The 18,191-nt window shown below is 33.0% G+C and overlaps 3 protein-coding genes and 1 long non-coding RNA gene across 4 annotated transcripts; 1 reads left to right on the top strand and 3 right to left on the bottom strand.

Annotated features, from left to right (window-relative positions):
• Nucleotides 1-905: 905 nt before the first annotated feature.
• LOC146940843 (oil body-associated protein 1A-like) lies at nt 906-1,859 on the top strand. Its single transcript, XM_085754596.1, has 2 exons — nt 906-1,077; nt 1,156-1,859. Exons 1-2 carry the CDS (start codon nt 947-949, stop codon nt 1,784-1,786), a joined length of 762 nt encoding a protein of 253 aa, XP_085610722.1. The 5' UTR covers nt 906-946; the 3' UTR covers nt 1,787-1,859.
• Nucleotides 1,860-1,876: 17 nt separating this feature from the next.
• On the bottom strand, nt 1,877-8,820 carry LOC146940841 (Nucleic acid-binding proteins superfamily). Its single transcript, XM_085754595.1, has 10 exons — nt 8,448-8,820; nt 7,560-7,719; nt 7,317-7,378; nt 6,789-6,948; nt 6,580-6,700; nt 5,792-5,873; nt 5,207-5,310; nt 2,529-2,607; nt 2,402-2,452; nt 1,877-2,158 (listed from the first exon to the last, which is right to left on the bottom strand). Exons 1-10 carry the CDS (start codon nt 8,739-8,741, stop codon nt 2,075-2,077), a joined length of 1,197 nt encoding a protein of 398 aa, XP_085610721.1. The 5' UTR covers nt 8,742-8,820; the 3' UTR covers nt 1,877-2,074.
• On the bottom strand, nt 4,012-4,519 carry LOC146940842 (uncharacterized). Its single transcript, XR_015032175.1, has 2 exons — nt 4,405-4,519; nt 4,012-4,306 (listed from the first exon to the last, which is right to left on the bottom strand). It is a non-coding gene; the product is annotated as an uncharacterized LOC146940842 (long non-coding RNA).
• A 1,885-nt stretch (nt 8,821-10,705) lies between the features above and the next one.
• PDS3 (phytoene desaturase 3) lies at nt 10,706-17,747 on the bottom strand. Its single transcript, XM_085754594.1, has 13 exons — nt 17,297-17,747; nt 16,483-16,571; nt 16,143-16,200; nt 15,376-15,531; nt 14,494-14,642; nt 13,637-13,756; nt 13,226-13,439; nt 13,026-13,128; nt 12,500-12,547; nt 12,233-12,278; nt 11,754-11,941; nt 11,474-11,636; nt 10,706-11,090 (listed from the first exon to the last, which is right to left on the bottom strand). The coding sequence occupies exons 1-13, from the start codon at nt 17,649-17,651 to the stop codon at nt 11,031-11,033; spliced, it is 1,749 nt and encodes a 582-aa protein (XP_085610720.1). The 5' UTR covers nt 17,652-17,747; the 3' UTR covers nt 10,706-11,030.
• Between the last annotated feature and the right edge of the window lie 444 nt (nt 17,748-18,191).

The following is an 18,191-nucleotide window of genomic DNA, read 5'->3' as shown; positions in this document are numbered from 1 at the left end:
ATGTTGTGTTATTCTATCAAATACTTATATTTTAACAAATCAAACGCACCCTACAAATGCTTGTTCAATTGGGAAAAACTTCAAAATTGCTAGGCTGAAGTTGTGACACTCATCCACTTATATTTATGTGTGAATGTGAGAATTTTGTATCATGCATATCGATATTCACCTTTTTTAAGGCTACAAAATAACTCTCAAACCAGTAATTTTATAAAATACGTAAGGATCTTATAAAACAAATATCCTCCCCAAAAAAAAACCTAAAAATCAATTAAAAAAATATTGCTCAAAGTCTCAAGACAATGTAATTAATCATTAAAAAGTTAATAATATATCTCTATTCAATACCATAATTAAAAACACAATTTCTCATACAAAACAATACCTTTAAACTCATCAGAAATTATTTCTCAAAGCAACATCACTGACACCCGTAGAGAGGAAATTAAAATGCGGATTTTATGGTGAAATTGGGAGTCTCTTCAAACATTGATATTGATATGTTAATCCAGAGGCTTCTCTTCCGAATGGTCTTCTCAATATTTTAAGAAGACGCTGCTAAAACCTTTTCTTTTTTTTTAAAGAGCAGTTTGTATTGTTTTTTTTTTCCCTTTTGATTAGCTTTGTAAAAAAAAAAAAACTCATCAGAATTTGACAAAATTTACTAATAGAATTGTTCATAGATAGTTGGAGGGATCGTGTACAAAAGGCACGTCAAGTAGTGGCACAAAATTTGTGAATCCCGCCACGTCTAGAAGTTGCATGCACAACCACGCACGCGTAAAGCTGCATGTCTATGATGCTGTCAATGCATGAGTAAATTCCTCCTAAAATCCCACTTCCACAGTCAAAGACAAAGACAAAGTCATGCATATGCATATATTTATATCTAGCCTCTATCGTCTCTAACTAATAATAGAAAGAAGCATCAATCTATCAAGCAAAAATGTCAAGCACCAATGGCCAACCTCATGTACCCGGCGAGCCTACTAAAACCACCACCTCTGTCCTTGAGACTGCCACATCAACTATTCAAAATTTTGGTCCTCTCAACAAAATCCACCAACACCTTTGCGCGTAAGCCTTAAGTTGATTAATTTTGTTGCACTTAATTACAAAAGTTCATGAAAAATATATTGAATGTTTTGCTTGTAGGTTTCACTTTTACTCACACGATATGACAAGGCAAGTGGAGGCACATCACTATTGTGGACACCAAAACGAGGAGATGAGGCAGTGTCTTATCTACGACAGCCCTGACAAGAATGCAAAGCTTATAGGTCTTGAGTACATCATCTCTGAGAACTTGTTCCTGACTCTACCGGACGAAGAGAAGCGACTCTGGCATTCTCATTTGTTTGAGGTAAAGAGTGGTTTCCTCTTCATGCCAAATGTTCCTAAACCCATTGAGCACAAAGACATGGAGAAAGTTTGCAAGACTTATGGTAAAGTCTATCATTTCTGGCAAGTTGATAGAGGTGATAAACTTCCACTTGGGATACCTCAACTTATGATGGCTCTTACTAGAGATGGTCAACTCTATGATCATCTTGTACAAGGTTGTGCAGAGCGTATGGGGGTAGACTTTGAGAAGGGGAGAAAGAACAGAGAGTATATGACTGGGCCAAAACATGGAATTCATCCATTGGCTAATGGTGGAGGTAAGGGTATCGAGACAAGACTCAGAGAGGTCGAGCTTAAGCATGATTCACCTCCTCCTTCTGCCCACCAGGGTCTTTGTTTGAACATAGAACATAAACATTGCGTAATAGACTTGCTACAATAAAGATACTAGTGTAATAAAAACCTTTCCTATCAGATTAATAACAATAATAAAAGTACTATTATTAGTGTTAGAATCTAAAGAGTGCTGACATTTTTGAATTACTGAAATGAATTAAAGTAAATTGTCAATAAACGGAGTTATTACAATTGAACCTTTTTGCGAGTTAGTTAAATGAATCACGATTTGGCATTTTATGTAATGTTATGTCTTTCTGAAACCTTTAAATAGATGTGAAAGCTGTACAAAATCTTGTGATTATTATTGAGAGGGAAGTGCAATCAATCAGATTCAAGGAACACGCTCCAATACTCGTTGTATTGCCTTTTTGATGCCTTCCTGGTCAAGGGATGTTTTCAGATGTATCTCCTGAACCTGGATGGATCACACACAGGATATTATAACTTCCTCAACAAATTAGAAAGATATTCATAAATAAAAAAAGGATAATGCTTTCACATTTTTTTATATCTCTTTATAAACACAACTAGGGACCCCAACATTATCATGAAGTGGATGTGATACATTTATAAATCTCACATTATCTTGTGTATTAAATAATGTGAAAATATGATCTTGAAGTGACATTATTTATTCGTTTATTTGAAAGAAATTTACCTGTCTTCCAGCTCGAGCAAGGAGAGTAAACCTTTGGTCCATGGGAGGTGCCTGGGATGACCAAAGATTCAGATATCAGGAAAACCATTTTTTTTTAATAAAAATAATAACAAGTCTGTAAACTCACATTAGAAAGCCAAAGCTGCAAGTCTTGTGAGACCACTCGTTTTTCAAACCCCTGACGACTGATTCTTGCATCGTATATGCTGTCACACAAAAGTCATCACTTGTCACATATACTTTATATTATTATGGATTTCAACAAGTTAAATTAGTTCAACATCTCATGTAACTCATTACATATTTATACACAAGAATAACAAAAAAATTTGTCAAAAAAAAAAAAAAGAATAACAAAATTTCTGTGGCATCAATATTTAATTCTTTCAATGAATGTACACGACTTGATTTTCAACTTTGTAATAAATCAACTCGTACATTGAAATAGGGAAAACAAAGAAGGTGGAACTATGTTATGGTGGAAAATATTCTACTAATTACTTTAAACTGGTGGCATTTAGGGTGGGGAGGAAGAATCCTTTCCCATCATGGGAAAATAAATTTTGACCATTAGATTTAAAGGGAATATTGATCTTATGATAGCCTCTCCACATTATATTTTTTCCACTTCCTTTTACCAGACCATTATCCCATCTTTGTGCCTGCCTTTTCCAGAAACCATGATTCCAACAAACTATAAACTCTACACAACAACAATCTATTTTTCCACTTGACCAAAAGAATTTTACATCTTCATGGGTTCTGGCATCGCTATTTAATTATGGTTTTTTCAGGAAAATATTAATTATGGTTTTTTCACTTTCATCCCTTTCCTTTGTTATCTCAATCAAATTGGATTGTAGAAATCATTAATGGATTTACTAGCAGAGTTGCAATTCGAGTTTTGCAATATATGAGTTTTAATTTAATTCAATTTCACTTTCAATTGGTGAGAGAAACTATGGTAAAATTAACAAATAGGACACAAAAATCCATTGTTGTTGCTGAAGGTAAAGTGGAAAACGAGATTTAAAATGATGAAGCAACATGATGGGATGGTGAGTAAAATTTGTAGGGTGTAGGCAAGGAAGAGGAATGAGAAGGAAGTGAGATCTAGTATTGAGAGACTGCATAAAATATGTATTTTAAAACTTATATTTTTTGGTTTGATGTTTGGAAACTGGATACGAAAATGGGAGCTACCCTTAAGCAGCGTGAAAGCATTTAGTCCGTAAAGTATCGAGAATTTTTTATGGGTTGTTTGCAGGTTGGGAGGTTGAAGACAAAGTGGAAAAAAATATAGTGTGGAGAGACTGTGATAAGATCTTAAATCTAATGGTCAAAATTTATTTTCCCATGGTGGAAAAGGATTCTTCCTACCCACCCTAAATGCCACCCTTTAAACTACATATGTCACTAGTTTTGTAAGTAAAAGGATCAGAGCAGGTCTTAGGTTCAGTGACCAAAGAGCAGCAATTATCAACAAAACTACATATTGTTGGATGATTCAGACAATTCGGATGTAGACTGGTATTTACTAGAGTAGCCAATGAGGTAATGATGAGTTAGCAAAGAAAGCTCTCATTTGCAATTATAGCATAGAGTATCAATTATTATTAATTGCTTTGTATTAGATTTCAACCATCTCCTTAGCTTGTAGAATAAGGAGAAATCTTCCAACAGTAACAGGAGTTATGTAATAGAGCAAGCAGTTTCCAGAAAAACGGTAATCAAATGACATCATATAATGCCCTATCATAAATCATCTCTAAATACACCCCTTTTAATTCTAGTTCTACTTCTATCTCTTAAGAGTTTGTCTATAATTTTACTTGATCACCTTTTAACTCTAACTTACTGATCTGTTCTCTTTACTGGACTCGATCTTTTCAACAATCAATCAACCTAATACCGAGATTCCACCATTTACTTGATCACCTTTTAACTCTAACTTACTGATCTGTTCTCTTTACTGGACTCGATCTTTTCAACAATCAATCAACCTAATACCGAGATTCCACCATCTTTTCATATTTTAGTCCTCCCCTGATTTTCCTCTGATACATATACCAAATTTCATATTATCTTGTATGCCTACTAATCCCCATCATAACATGCCTATCTACCTTTTCTTGAACCTACTCCCTCCGTCTCAAATTATAAGGGAAAAAAAAAATCACACTTATTAAGAAAACCAAAACATAAGAATTTGGAGTATAGTTTTTTGTGTTTTCTTTGGAAAAAGTTTTATAGGAAGATGTAAAAACAATTTTCATTGGCTATTCGTTATGGAAAAAATGAAAGAGAGAGAAAATTGAATGTAATTTGCATTTAATTTTATGAGAATAAACAAAAGTTTTTCTTGGAAAAGAGATTTTTTAAAAAAACAAGATTAAATAGGATAAAAGTTTGTCTTTTTTGCTTATATTTTGGGACAAAGAAAATGAGCTTTTTTTGCTTATATTATGGGACGGAGGGAGTATTTGTTAACTCTTTCCCACGCAGCAATCAAGGATGTCTTGCGTAATGGGATAAGGTGTGGTTTCTTTTTTATTAGGAAATTTCAGTTTCTGATATAGACCAAGCATCTGTTTACATTTTTGAGCCACTTTGGCATTTGCTTTCGTTTTTCTGTATTGTTGGATTTCTTATCCTTGGGCATTATTACTATCTATCCTTTCTTCGTAATAATATATTATCATTTTATCAAAAGAAATATTGAAACCTATGGGCCAAGGGATGGATCTATCTCTGATTTTGGACATTCCAAGTAGTTAAATACTTCAAACAGTGATAGGAACATACCCATCTTCCTGCAATAGCTCTTCAAGTATTGTATCCAGCCCCGGTAGGGGATCGATGCGACTGCTAGTAGTACTGCTGAAAGAATCAGGAACAGCTGAACCATCCTGCAAAATGAAACTCGGAGTTACAAAAATGTTCATACACAGATACACGTACACGCTCATACACACATTTAGGTACTCACATCCCCACATATTCACACAGACGTGTATTCAGATACCCATATTCATGCATATATAAATTCTAAATAGGAATGTAGCCCTAATTATAATTTATAAGCATATTTTGGTAATAAAAAAAATAAAAAAAAAAGTGTCCCTAAATACAAGCCCTCTTTCAAATTAGTAGGTGTGTTTATTATTTATTTTTCAAAACATAACACTAATTAATACTACTAATTTGTCTTCAAATATGACAAGTAAATATTAAATACATTTATACACCAAGGATAACATAGTAATTATCATACACAAAATGTCCATGTTTATTACACAATCCATTTTTCTTAATATATGTGAAATATGTAATGAGTACTTAAAAAATGGGACGGAGGTAGTACTATGTACACATTTAGTTTATACAAACCTGAGGTATTACTTTGTCCAGAGTTTCTAGCAGTGGATCTTCTTCTAGCTGTTTTATTGACAGTGTAAGCCTCATTTTTACACTGCAAGATTAAATGGCAAAAAAAATCAAAATGTATGTTGGATATAAAATCCATTCACATGTTTTGGGAGAGTTTATGACATGGTATTAGAGTCTTTGTAAACATAGAGTGTAGAGTTTGATCATTGTCGCCTCATTATTGTAAAGAAAAGTTAAATTTCAAAAAAAGTTAGATTTTGTATGCACTCAACAGCTTAGAGACCGAAAGTCGGTTCGAGACAAAGAAAATCACATAGCTTCACTATATTTAAAGCCAAAAACATAGTTAATTACTACTCCCTCCGTTTCAAAATGAATGTTGTTTAAGGTTTTTTACACACATTAAGAAATGTATTAATTAAAAGAAAGAGAGATGTTATTTTACCAAATTATCCAAATCAACTATTGGTTTGTTTGTCATTAAAGAAAAAATAATACTTTGGAAGTAGTGTATATAGTATTAATTGAAGGGTACAATTAAAAAACAAAAAGTTAATATTGCATTGGAAACTGAAAGTGACATTCATTTTGAAATTATTTTTTTTTTGCTAAAACGACACTCATTTTGAAACGGAGGGAGTATAAAGGAAATTGGGCAACCAACAAGCAATGATACTAAAACATATATTTAGTCTTCCAGCAAACATTTATAATAGAAATCTACTGCTTATAAGAAACAAATAATAATAGACTATTACTTTAGAAGGCATAAATATCGGAAAACTTACGTATCAATACTGATAACTTTGACCCTCACTTCTTCACCTTCTCTTAAGAAGTCTCTTACATCTTGAACTAGATCCCATGACACTTCTGAGATATGTATTAGTCCGGTAAGGTGATAAAGACCTGCAGCATTCTGTGATGTCACTTGTGACTTTTCCATGATAAAGTGAAAAAGGATGCCATAAACATACAAAGTTTGCATAGTAGTTACCGTCAGGGAAGCGCAGATGAACAAAAGCACCATAGTCCTCAACAGAACCGACTCTTGCTTCAAAAAGGTCCCCTATGTTGATATGTTTTGAATATTTAAACCATGAAGCTTCCTTTTCAGATAAGACCAATTTCCGTTTCTCCTCGTCTACTATAATTACCTAAAGTCAAAAGAAAGTACCGTCATTTATAAATTTAAGACAACCATTTCTTAAACCTAGCATGCAGGTTGAAAATGTTATAACCTAATTCAGCATAAACAATAGATTATGGTACCAAAATGATGCAGGAAGCACTAAATACTTCCTTTAAAGAGTTTGCTAGATTTCAAGGTTCAGATAGTGCTTGAAATGGCTTAAATCATATGGCTCTTGCACCGCAAGAATATACATTAGTTTTTAAGATTCAGAGAACAATGATTATTTTATGCCGAAGCTTTAGCTGGACTAATAGATAGAGAAGCCACAAATAGGGTTGGATTCACAGGAAAAAAAAAAAAAGGTATATGGTAGTAAAATAATGTAAATACCTTCACTGATAAGATGGAACCGATCAACTCTCTTGCAAGTTCTTGGATAGTTTTATCTGGTTCTGAACAGAAAAGGATCAAATTTGCAATAAGTCAGTAGTGGCAATCACACCTACTATTATGATTAAATTGAAGAAACTCAAATATATCCACAGTCCACACAATTAAGTGACTAAATGGCATCGATATAGTATCATAGGTTGTGAAAACCAAAGCATTAAGGAAGAACATATGGATAGATACCTTGACATGAATGCACGGGGCTCAGCTGTGGGAACGGGAGAAAGCCCATGATAGAGTAAAACCGAACCAGCAGGCCTCCAGCATTAAAACCCTCAACCCTACCATTGTAAATGAGTCCACTGTCTCTATATGCGTTTGCAGCCTTCCAATCTGACGATCTCTACTTCATTGCATAAATTAAGTTTTAGAACACAGCACGTTTTAGAGGAGTTTAAACTTAAATTTAGATCAAGAGAGACACACTCTCGTGCAAGACCAAAGAGAATCACAAGCAATGTCAGCAAGGATTTACAATAAACAACCAATGTCGGAGTTCCGAACATGAACCAAAAAGTTCAACCATTTGTGCCAACCTATGAAGCACGGACACTGCTCGGATTAGGCGTATCCCAGTGTCGGACACGACACATATAATTACACTGAATTATTTTATTTTCTCAAATTATCAGCGGTGTCGACGTGTCAGTGTCCGTCGTGTTCCGTGTCCGTACTTCATAGGTGCCAACCCCCGTTGGCAAATACAACACATAATATAGCAGTGTAGTGACATAAATATTAGGTTTTTATATTCGATGTAGCTTATAGTTAAGGAATCCATAAATTTTAAATATAAGTTGTTACTTTTTAGTTTTATCACTACACCACATTTTTTGTTGCTTAATCCCTAAATACAAAGAAACTTACTTAAAATAATAATAATAATAATAATAATAATAATAATAATAATAATAATAATAATAATAATAATAATAATAATAATAATAATAATAATAATAATAATAATAATAATAATAATAATAATAATAATAATAATAATATTTATCCCAAGTCTATACTATTTTTTATGATTAAGAAACATAAAAAGCAATGAATTGAAGAAATACAGACCCTGGCTTGACGAAGAGCATCATGAGAGTCGGGAGCAGAAGGGCGTTGAAGAAGACCACTGTCGAATTCATCAATATGAGTATTGTTACTACTACTACTACTAGATACCATGATTTTAGAATTGTGATGATGACGATAGTGCCACTGGCAAGGTGGTGGTAACTTGCGAGGGCATTTAGGGAAATTGAAAGGATTGACGATTGAGGAAGAAGAAGGGTCGTGTTGTTGTGATTGTGAAGATGAGAGGAAGGACATGGCACCGAAGGAACCTAGGATTGCAGAGAAGATAGCCATTTCGAGTTCAACAACGGAACCAATTCGCGTTGTTGATGGTGGAGAAGAAGAGGAAGAGGAAGATGAATTGGTTTGGATTGAATTTTGGATATTACTTTGAAGCGATAGATAGAATAGAGGAATTTATATTACACGTGTCATTTCTTCCACCACCGATTTCTTTTTCCCTTTCATCTGCTGGAATCCTATATACATACTGCTACTAGTAAATTGCTACTGGTGTGTACCTCACGGGATGAGATTCCCTGCTGTAAAAAAGCACGCTGTTTACCGCTGTTTTGCATCTCAGCCGTTGATAATAAATCATGCACTCTAAATTAACTCAGTTGTCAAATCATTCCAAATCATCTTAACCACACAATTCAGATCGGACGACCATGTGCTGTTACAGCACCCTGCTGTAACTATATTTACAGCAGGGAATCCAATCCCCTGGGTACCACTTGCGTGACATTAATGTCACAAGTGACTTTTTTTTTTAATAATATTTTTTTGTTGCTTTGTACACTTGTGATATTGTGGTTGACTAATGTCACCAACCACAATGTTACCCAAATATTATCCATCCACTCGTAACTGATTTGATAGAGATATTTATATATACACATGTTGATATTTAAACTTTGGATTCACCATATGTTAATTTTTTTTTTTTTGAAAGAACCATATGTTCATTTTAAAAGATGTGAATATATAGTCATTAGACTACTTTATCCAACAACAAAAAAATTATAGTTGCTTATAATGGTTTAACTCCAATTTTGAATGACATGAAACTCATAATCGAACCAATTGTATCATATTGTAAAAATATGTGCATTTTTTAAATATTCTTATGGAAATTTTTTCATTGAAAATAAAAGAAGAATTCAAACATAAAAGTTATTTTGATTGAGAATATTTTAGATATTATTCTTCAAAAAAAAATTAGATATTATTGTGAAAATAATTAAACTAAAATATATTTTGAAACCATCGAATATGGGTGTTTGTAATTTAAGACGGAAGAGAGGATAAATACACTCAAAACAAAAGTTTTCTTTTTATGTTAAACTAGATTTAAGGAGAAATGATGATATCAAATTCTAAGATATGGAAGACCTTAGAATTCAAAAAACACTTATAACATTTACTCTTAAGGTGAAATGATGATATCAAATTCTAAGATATGGAAGACCTTAGAATTCAAAGAACACTTATAACATTTACTCTTCTCCCAAAACATTTACAGAACTTGGAATTTAAAATTTCCGAAATGTCTTTTTACCACTAAATCAAATCCAATGAGTTACACCCAAAGCAACAAATTTGACAATGGTTCATTTTAAAAAAGAAATATAAAAAAAAAATTGTCTATGGTTAAAAGAATATGGATTAGGATCCTCTCCATTTAGAAATATCTTTATTTCTTCCATTTAGGAAAAGAAAGACACACAAAACTTTGAAAAAATTTATAAAATAACTTTTTTTTAGAGAATAAAATAATTAATAGTGGTTGAACTCACTATATCTTTATATTTATATCCCTATTTTTTTACTATTTATATCTCTCTATGTGTATTATTTGTTACTCAACAGAATAACCGGCAAAGATTAACAATAGAATCATATATTTAAACTTATTTTTCTATATAAAAAATATTTTAGATCCCAACTTTGAGCTAGTGAGAGCACAAATTATATCAACCCCTATTGTCATTGTATCTAAGCAATAGATTGCATATTGGAAAGATAACCCAAAATGAATTGCATGTTTGAAATCAGTTTTCGAAGAGCGGAGAAATATTCTGAAGATTTAAAATTGATTGATATGTTTAAGAAAAAAACTAATTGAATTAATTTTACTAGTGTGTTTGGTTTTAGTTTTAGATGTCTTAAGAGTGCTTTTCAAGTGGCAAAAGCAATTCTAACTATAATTTGCCAATTTTTTAAGAAATTAATTTTGGAGCAATTCTACTTGAAGCTTTTTATATAAGACAGTGCATAAATTTAAAAGAAAAAGGGTGCGTTTACAAGATTAATTAATAAATAAATAGTGATATGATATTACAAGCATGGCTACAAAGAAAATAAAGGGCTCACATTTCATGTATTGGCCACACTAAAAATAATCATGAACTTCTATATGCTGATATTGCCTTTTCCCTAAATATTTGTCGGGAACCTGTCTTCGTATGAATTGATAAAGTGACTCAAATGGCGAACAAGCTAATTCACAATCCCCCAAGTCCTCAAAGTTGATATGATGCTCCTGTACTCTTCCCAGAATTTTCTTCAAATCTTTTTTTGTTAAACAGTACTTGCTTGAGCTATTCTTTTCTGGCCCCGAGCAGCAAGTAGCTCCGAATCCTGCGTATTAAAGACAGCAATGTGATAGATAATGATAGAAAAAACATTCAAATCAACACAAGCTAATGAAAGAACAAAGCTATATTATCTTGATAGCTAAAACTTTCATGGATTACTAGTTCCTGAGTTGATATGAAAGTCCATTCAACCAAATGAGTTCAAACACCATATAAGTAGATCATGAAGCGGTTCTAACTCATCCTCAGAAATTCAGTTTGTAAGATAAGGGATGTCCACTTATATCCACTATTCAGGTTAGGTCAATATTCGGTATGGAGCTTTCAACAATAATAATTCTTCATCTCAAATTATAATATAAAATGTGTTCAAAATTTAATATTTCTTGTTGACGAATTATGTAGATGCTTTAGTGACAGATTTACCTGTACAATAGCCTGTGCACAAAGCTTCCCAGAAAGAACAGCACCTTCCATAGAAGCTAAATATTTTTGTTTTGTGTAATCTCCAGCTAAATAGAAACCTTCTATAGGAGATCTTTGTAAGGGACGACACGGTTCACAATTTGGAACAGTTTTGTAAACTGACCTGAAACAATGTAGTCGGTTACATTAGGACTCGGAAGACAAAATAAAATGCCATAAGTTCAGTATATGTTTAGTAAAAGATGTTAAAAGAAATAATCCAACTCAGTGGGACTAAAACCTTGGTGTTTTAACAACGTGGTACTTGATGATTTTTGCTTTGCTTTGGTCTGCAGAAATTTCATCAGGGAAGAGTTTGGCAAGTTCAGACATTGTGGCACCGATAATATCTTCGTCACTACGTGAAATCCATTCTTCGGCTGGTGCAAAAACCAGCTCCAACATAGACTGGTTTGGGTTATAGTATTCCTAAATAAGATAGTGAAACACAGTTACCAAACAGCATTGCAACGTTCAGTGATAACCAAACAAATAGTTAAATGCAGAAGAAATTCAGTCACCAATAACAAAAAACTGAAATAATTTGTGTGGAGTTTACTGTTTATCCAGAAAGCACTGTCTCAAATTGATGCAGGTATCTTGATTTAACACAAACATATACGGGTATATGCTACCCTAGAGACCATTGAGGCTACAACTTTGGCATGGATAGAGAAAATACATCAATGCTAACAAATACATTTGAGTGGCGGTTTTTACCTTACAAGTTACTGACATGTCGGCATATACACTTAGAAGGGGACTTCTGCATGAAGCAAAATAGAAATTGTAGATGTGAGTTGATGAAAAGATGTATTTATAATTCAAAAGTGCTATCCGGAATGCAAAGAAGGAAAGAGGTCCATTTCACACAACAAAAAAGAAGTGATCTTCAAAGCTAAAACTTGCAACATACACAACACAATAAAAATCCTCTATCTTTTATCCCTTCTAGGCATCACAAGTGTTTCAAAGTGCGAAGAAAACCTGCTAAAGAGAAGGTGATCATACGTGTTCTTCAGTTTTCTGTCAAACCTGCAAATTTGATATGTAAATAGTATGTCAGCATACTGGTGGAGCTGATAATATAATCCTCACTGACAAATATTACAAACTAATTTCGTTGTTATTCTGAATTTGGAGAAGATACATCAATATAACGAGAATTCTTTTTTAACAATAACAGAAGTATATTACTGCTTCAGTTGGTGGCAGCGATTACTTTACAAATTGAAATAGGTTTTTTCACAACAATCTTATTTTTTTCATTTTTTTTTTTCATTTACCAAAACTATTACAACCAGTCAAAGGATAATATAACTCACACATTTTGTCATTAATAAAATTTAAGACCTATACCACAACCGCAGATTTCTATTCAAATTTTTCAGTAAACATGACAGTTTATATATTAGATAGAAAAATAAAATAATAAAGACCAAAATATTTAACAAAAAATTGGAGTATAACTTTTGCGCAGACTTAGTTTTCAACATCAAAAGCCATTACTTACCATATGTGAACATTTATGACTGGAACTCCAACTAATTTCTCCAATCTCTGGAAATAAGGAACCCCTTTCCAGTTCTCAGGAAGAAGAAGCTTCAGAATATCCACTGTTTTAAGGGAGGAAATCCTCAAAATTGTGAAGAAATGGAGACCAAGAATTCCAATGAACAATTAATTAATAGCGTGGAAGTCTTATAAACATACCTGGTGCTGCAGACACATAAGCATCCCCTTCAATCACCTTCCCATTAGTTAGTAAAAAGCTTTTCACTGTGTTATCATCGTTTAGCTCAATATTTTTAATGCGTGAATTAAGATGGACTTCACCGCCCAAGGACTTAATATGATCAACAATTGGCATACAAAGTCTTTCAGGGGGGTTTCCGTCCAAAAAGGCCATCTTAGAACCATGCTTCTCCTATTGAAGAATTCAATAATATAATAGTTAGTCGAGAAGAAGAAGCACTTGATCCTATGTTTCACAAACACTGGATTTGAAATAGAATGAGTTTATTGATAATCTGATTATGTTCAAATGTAATATGAATGAAAAGGCCTTGTTAAACAAACACTTATGTAGGCAGCATAGTTTTTAAGAAACAGAAATGATCGCACCTGAAGAAATCGGTTTAAAGCAATCAAAATACATTGCATTGAAAGTTCATCAGGGTTGATGAAGTTTAGGGCCTTTGACATTGCTATGAACACTTCATCAGTTACACGTTCAGGAATGCCCTATAATATGGAATAAACAATGTGTTATACTCAAACTTTTTTTTTTATTAATAATCTATTCCCAGACTATTTGCAATAAGTAGACCATTAGAAGATTGCAATATGTTCAGGCGAAATCAACCCAAGGTTGATAAAATTTATTCTCAAAGTAAAAATTTAATATAACAACAAAAACTACAGATATCCTTTCTTTATTTCCCATCAGTGAAAATTATTAGGACAGACGGCATTGGAATAAGAGATAAAACAAAATACAAGAACAAAGCACACAATTTAATATTCTCCCACACTTGGAAGTAAGGAAACTCTTTCTTTACAAAAAGATCTTTTAGTACATTAAATTTTGTTTTTTTTTTTTTTTTGAGAAAAAACAGCACCAGAATTTTAGTGCATAATTTAATACAAATATAATATCATAGTTTGTTTTCGAGTTGATATCTATAAGTAGCATGAAAATAAAGTAATATGGAGCATCATCTGAGATAATTTGAATTTTAATGATAAAAGGACTCATTATCGTCATCAAGTCACTGGAAATCCATCCTAAAACAACTCATCGCAGAATACTTATCAGTATCACTAAGATGATTAGGACTCCCCTCCATTTACAAACTGACAAGATTTCTATCTGAAATTTTCAAGTCACGACAGGCCATGACCTTGACTGGTGATATAGCCAAGGAATATAAATCTATTGATGAACTGCCACAGTTATGGAATCAAGACAACTGCCATACCTGTTTTCTCATCCATTCTTTGACAGAAATACCATCTTGAGCCTCAACATACGCCTGTCCACCAAGCATAGCTGGAAGAAGTCCAATTGCAAATTTGATTTTCTCTGGCCAGGTCAGCATCTCATTATTCCTCAAGATTGCCCATATTCCTGGTTTTGACATTCACAGCATGCAACTTGTAAACATGTTTACATTAAGTAAGAAAATACGTTGGTTCTTTTTAAAAGATAGAAGTACATACCAGCCATGCAAACCAGATTAGTGAAGAAAGAAAAAGAAGCAAAATAAGAGCGTCAAAGAATATCGAGATCACTTTTAAACAACAAAACCCTTGATCCCCATTTGTGTTTTCATTTCACATAAAATTGAACCAATTTATCACATCTTGTTTCAATGATTATCAAATGTGTTAGAATATGTGAAAAAGAGATCTAGTAAGCTGTAATATCTTGATCATACCATAGAGCAATTTAGTTATACTAATTTTTTTTTCTGAAGAAGTTATACTAAAATTTTAAATGGCACATCATATCAATCTATTCCTTTTTCTTCATTTACACTAAAAGACTACCGCTATAGCTTCAAAATGCATTGAAATATATTCAAAAACAAATTTTATCAGGCATGCTGTGTTAAAACTTCCAAGGGTTATTCCTTAATCTGAACTCGGGTTTTTGAGGCACTGCCCAATGCCCATCACATAGGCACAAAAATTGCCACATACTATAAATGTAGTATACATTTTGCAGTAGACATGCAAATTCGAATACTGTACCTGTACGTGTTTAAAAAATAGAAGGTATTTCATGTGGATTAAAGAAACTTTCAACTTCAGGTAGTTTTACGAATATGCAACCACATACGTAAAGTCTTACAACTTACCATTTAACGGAGATGGAAGGACTTCGGGAAAATCAAATCGACTAAACTCTCCAGGCTTGCTTGGCATAGCAAAGATCATAGAATGCTCCTTCCATTGTAACCGATCATTAATACCGAGTTCTCCAAATAGGTTCTGCACATTAGGGTAAGCCCCAACTTTGGGAAAAAGAAAACGTAAAGTCAGAATAATTATAAATAAGAATTAAAATAATTAAAATGACCATATTGATTAAATACTAGCATTGAGTTCCAGTAAATCATTTATTTAGAATGAAAAACTAAAAAGAAATATCAAAATAGTTCAATACATGTGCCAAGGGCTAACTGGTCTACAAGCACTGTTAGGAGAAGACCAAATTTCCCATTCATGCAAAAGTCTTTTGAGATTGAAGCTTGGACAGAGCACAGGTTAACCCATGCCTTCTTTCTGAAATTTAGTTCTTAATTGGATGTGTGATGCAGCAAGGATCAAAATCCCAATGATGGAAAAAGGCATTGGACTTGATTGTTGGTATTGTGTCAAAGACCAAAACTACCGAGAGCATACACTAGTAGAAGGTCAAAGAATGGTTTTGTTATGTCATTATCTTTTTATCTCTATACTTTCTTTCTCCTGTGGTGTCTTTCGCAGCTTAAGGAGAATTTGTAATCCTCCAGTTTCACTTTTTTTATCTCTCTTAGCAATGGAAAAAGGTTTACTGAAGGTGTGTTATTAAATTGACAAATGTGTAGTAGAAAAAGTTAAGCTTGAGATTGTATGAACTTACAGAATATATGTAGGCCCGTCTCATACCAGTCTCCATCTTCATCTTTCCATGCAGCAATCTTAGAAAACGAGAAAATAGCATGAAAACATTTAAAATTGAGTTACAATAAATAACTTCACGTACTGTTCAATATTCACAAAAACTTGATGAAGATGTTCAGCATTAACTCCAAAGAGCCGGAAAATTAATTCTTAAAACAAAAACTTGAATTATTAAATTACTTAGGAACAGTCGGATAAGAACAGGTTTCTTATTTAACTAAATAGCAAGCTGAAATGATAAAACCAAGAAGAGCAAAATCGAAGATTATTGACAAATGAGATTAAATTAGTCGGAAAACCTTTCCACCTAGAACATCTCTTGCCTCCAGCAATATAGGCTTGTGACCAGCATCTGCCAAATACTTTGCAGTTGACAAGCCAGCCAGTCCTGGGATAATTTGAAAATCAAATCAATCCAAAAGAAAAAGAAAGAGGCCAAAGCTCGCACACAAGTATTATAATCAATTTTTGCGTAAATAGTCAACATGATATTATGGTACCTTTTCATTTGAAATTATATTAAAAACTGAAAATGCTACAATAAATTCCATATTTTTTTTCTTTATCGGCACAGGATCTCACACAATGTGATAAAGCCTTCACTCATTGTTGGATTGACTTATTTGAGTTGTTCAACTTTATCTACTAACATAATAAATTGTGTGACTGTTCGGCATAGCTAATGAAAACAACTTATAACATGTTCATAAGCTATTTTCATCTTATTTCCATAAACACTCTTCGATAGTTTATGAAAACAGCTTATACATAAGAAAGGAACTTCAAACTCCTTTCATGCATAAAGAACACATCTGCCTAAAACAACCCTATCCCATTCTCACTTTCCCCCTTTGTAGCACTGACACTTCTCATCAAAAGGAGTACCTGGTGTCCAACATGTGTTCGTGTCTGAAGTGATTACAATCAACTAAGTAATTTTTTTCAGATTACTACCGATGTCAACGTGTCAGTGTCGTGTTTTGTGTTCGATGATTCATAGTTTCTACCACCATTAGAAGACAAGACTCAATTCAAGTCAATTAGTCAACTACAAGTACTAATTAAAAAACACCCAATAGAACAAAAACAACAAACAAGATGGGTATATGTTACCTGCACCAGCAATAACAACCTTCAAAGGTTTAGTAGGACGAGGAGAAGCACGAAAGGTAGAAGACAGGTAAGAAGCTTCAATGAAATTAACAGTATCATCAAGCTCAGGACGTGGATAATCAATGCAAACAACCTTCAAAGGAGAACCATGGTTCCTTAACCTGTTACACTTAGCAGAACGAGTTGAAGCTGAAGCAAGATTGAACCTCAAGTTAAGACCCATTGAAACGCTACTAGAAAATGATAATGAAATTGTTGTATATGAGTTCATAGAAGAAGAGGTTGATTTTGATATGGTTTTTGGCCCAATTTGCCAATTTAAATTTGGTGATGATATAGAGCCATATAGAGCCATTTGAAAGATGAATTTTTGAAGAGAAGAATGAAATTGAAAAGAGTAATGGCAATTGATGATGGTGGAAAGTGTGAGAAGAAATGAAGACTAGTTGGTGGAGAAGCCACCACGCCACTCTATAGGTTCATTTAAGATGTGTTGGGGTGGATGTAGTGTTTTTTTTTTTTTTTAACGTTTAAATTTATGCGCAATTATAGAGACTAATCATATAAAATTATAATCGATGAAAAAGTTCTTCTTTTAGTATTTTTAAGGATGAATTTATAACCTCTAATCGGGTGTCAAAAAGTTATTTGCTACAAGTTATATTGTATTAGATGTGGATTATAGTGTAATTATCGATTATTGCTCATTACTAGTGATAAATGAATAAAATATTGGGGTGTAGGAATATTCTTGAGTGGAGGATGAGGAAGATTAGGACAAAAATCCATTGAAATGAATCACATCTTCTTTCCAAGGGTGAGAGTCATGATATTTTCGTTTGCCACCACTTTGTATTGTTTGTTTCCTATGGGTATGGTTATAGGTAGGGACATG

This window comes from Medicago sativa, chromosome 3, assembly GCF_051527215.1.
Source record: "Medicago sativa cultivar Bolivia chromosome 3, Bolivia_mono, whole genome shotgun sequence".
Taxonomy (NCBI): Eukaryota; Viridiplantae; Streptophyta; class Magnoliopsida; order Fabales; family Fabaceae; genus Medicago; species Medicago sativa.
The sequence above is the reverse complement of the archived record's forward strand: the minus strand, read 5'-3'. Positions and strand labels throughout refer to the sequence as shown.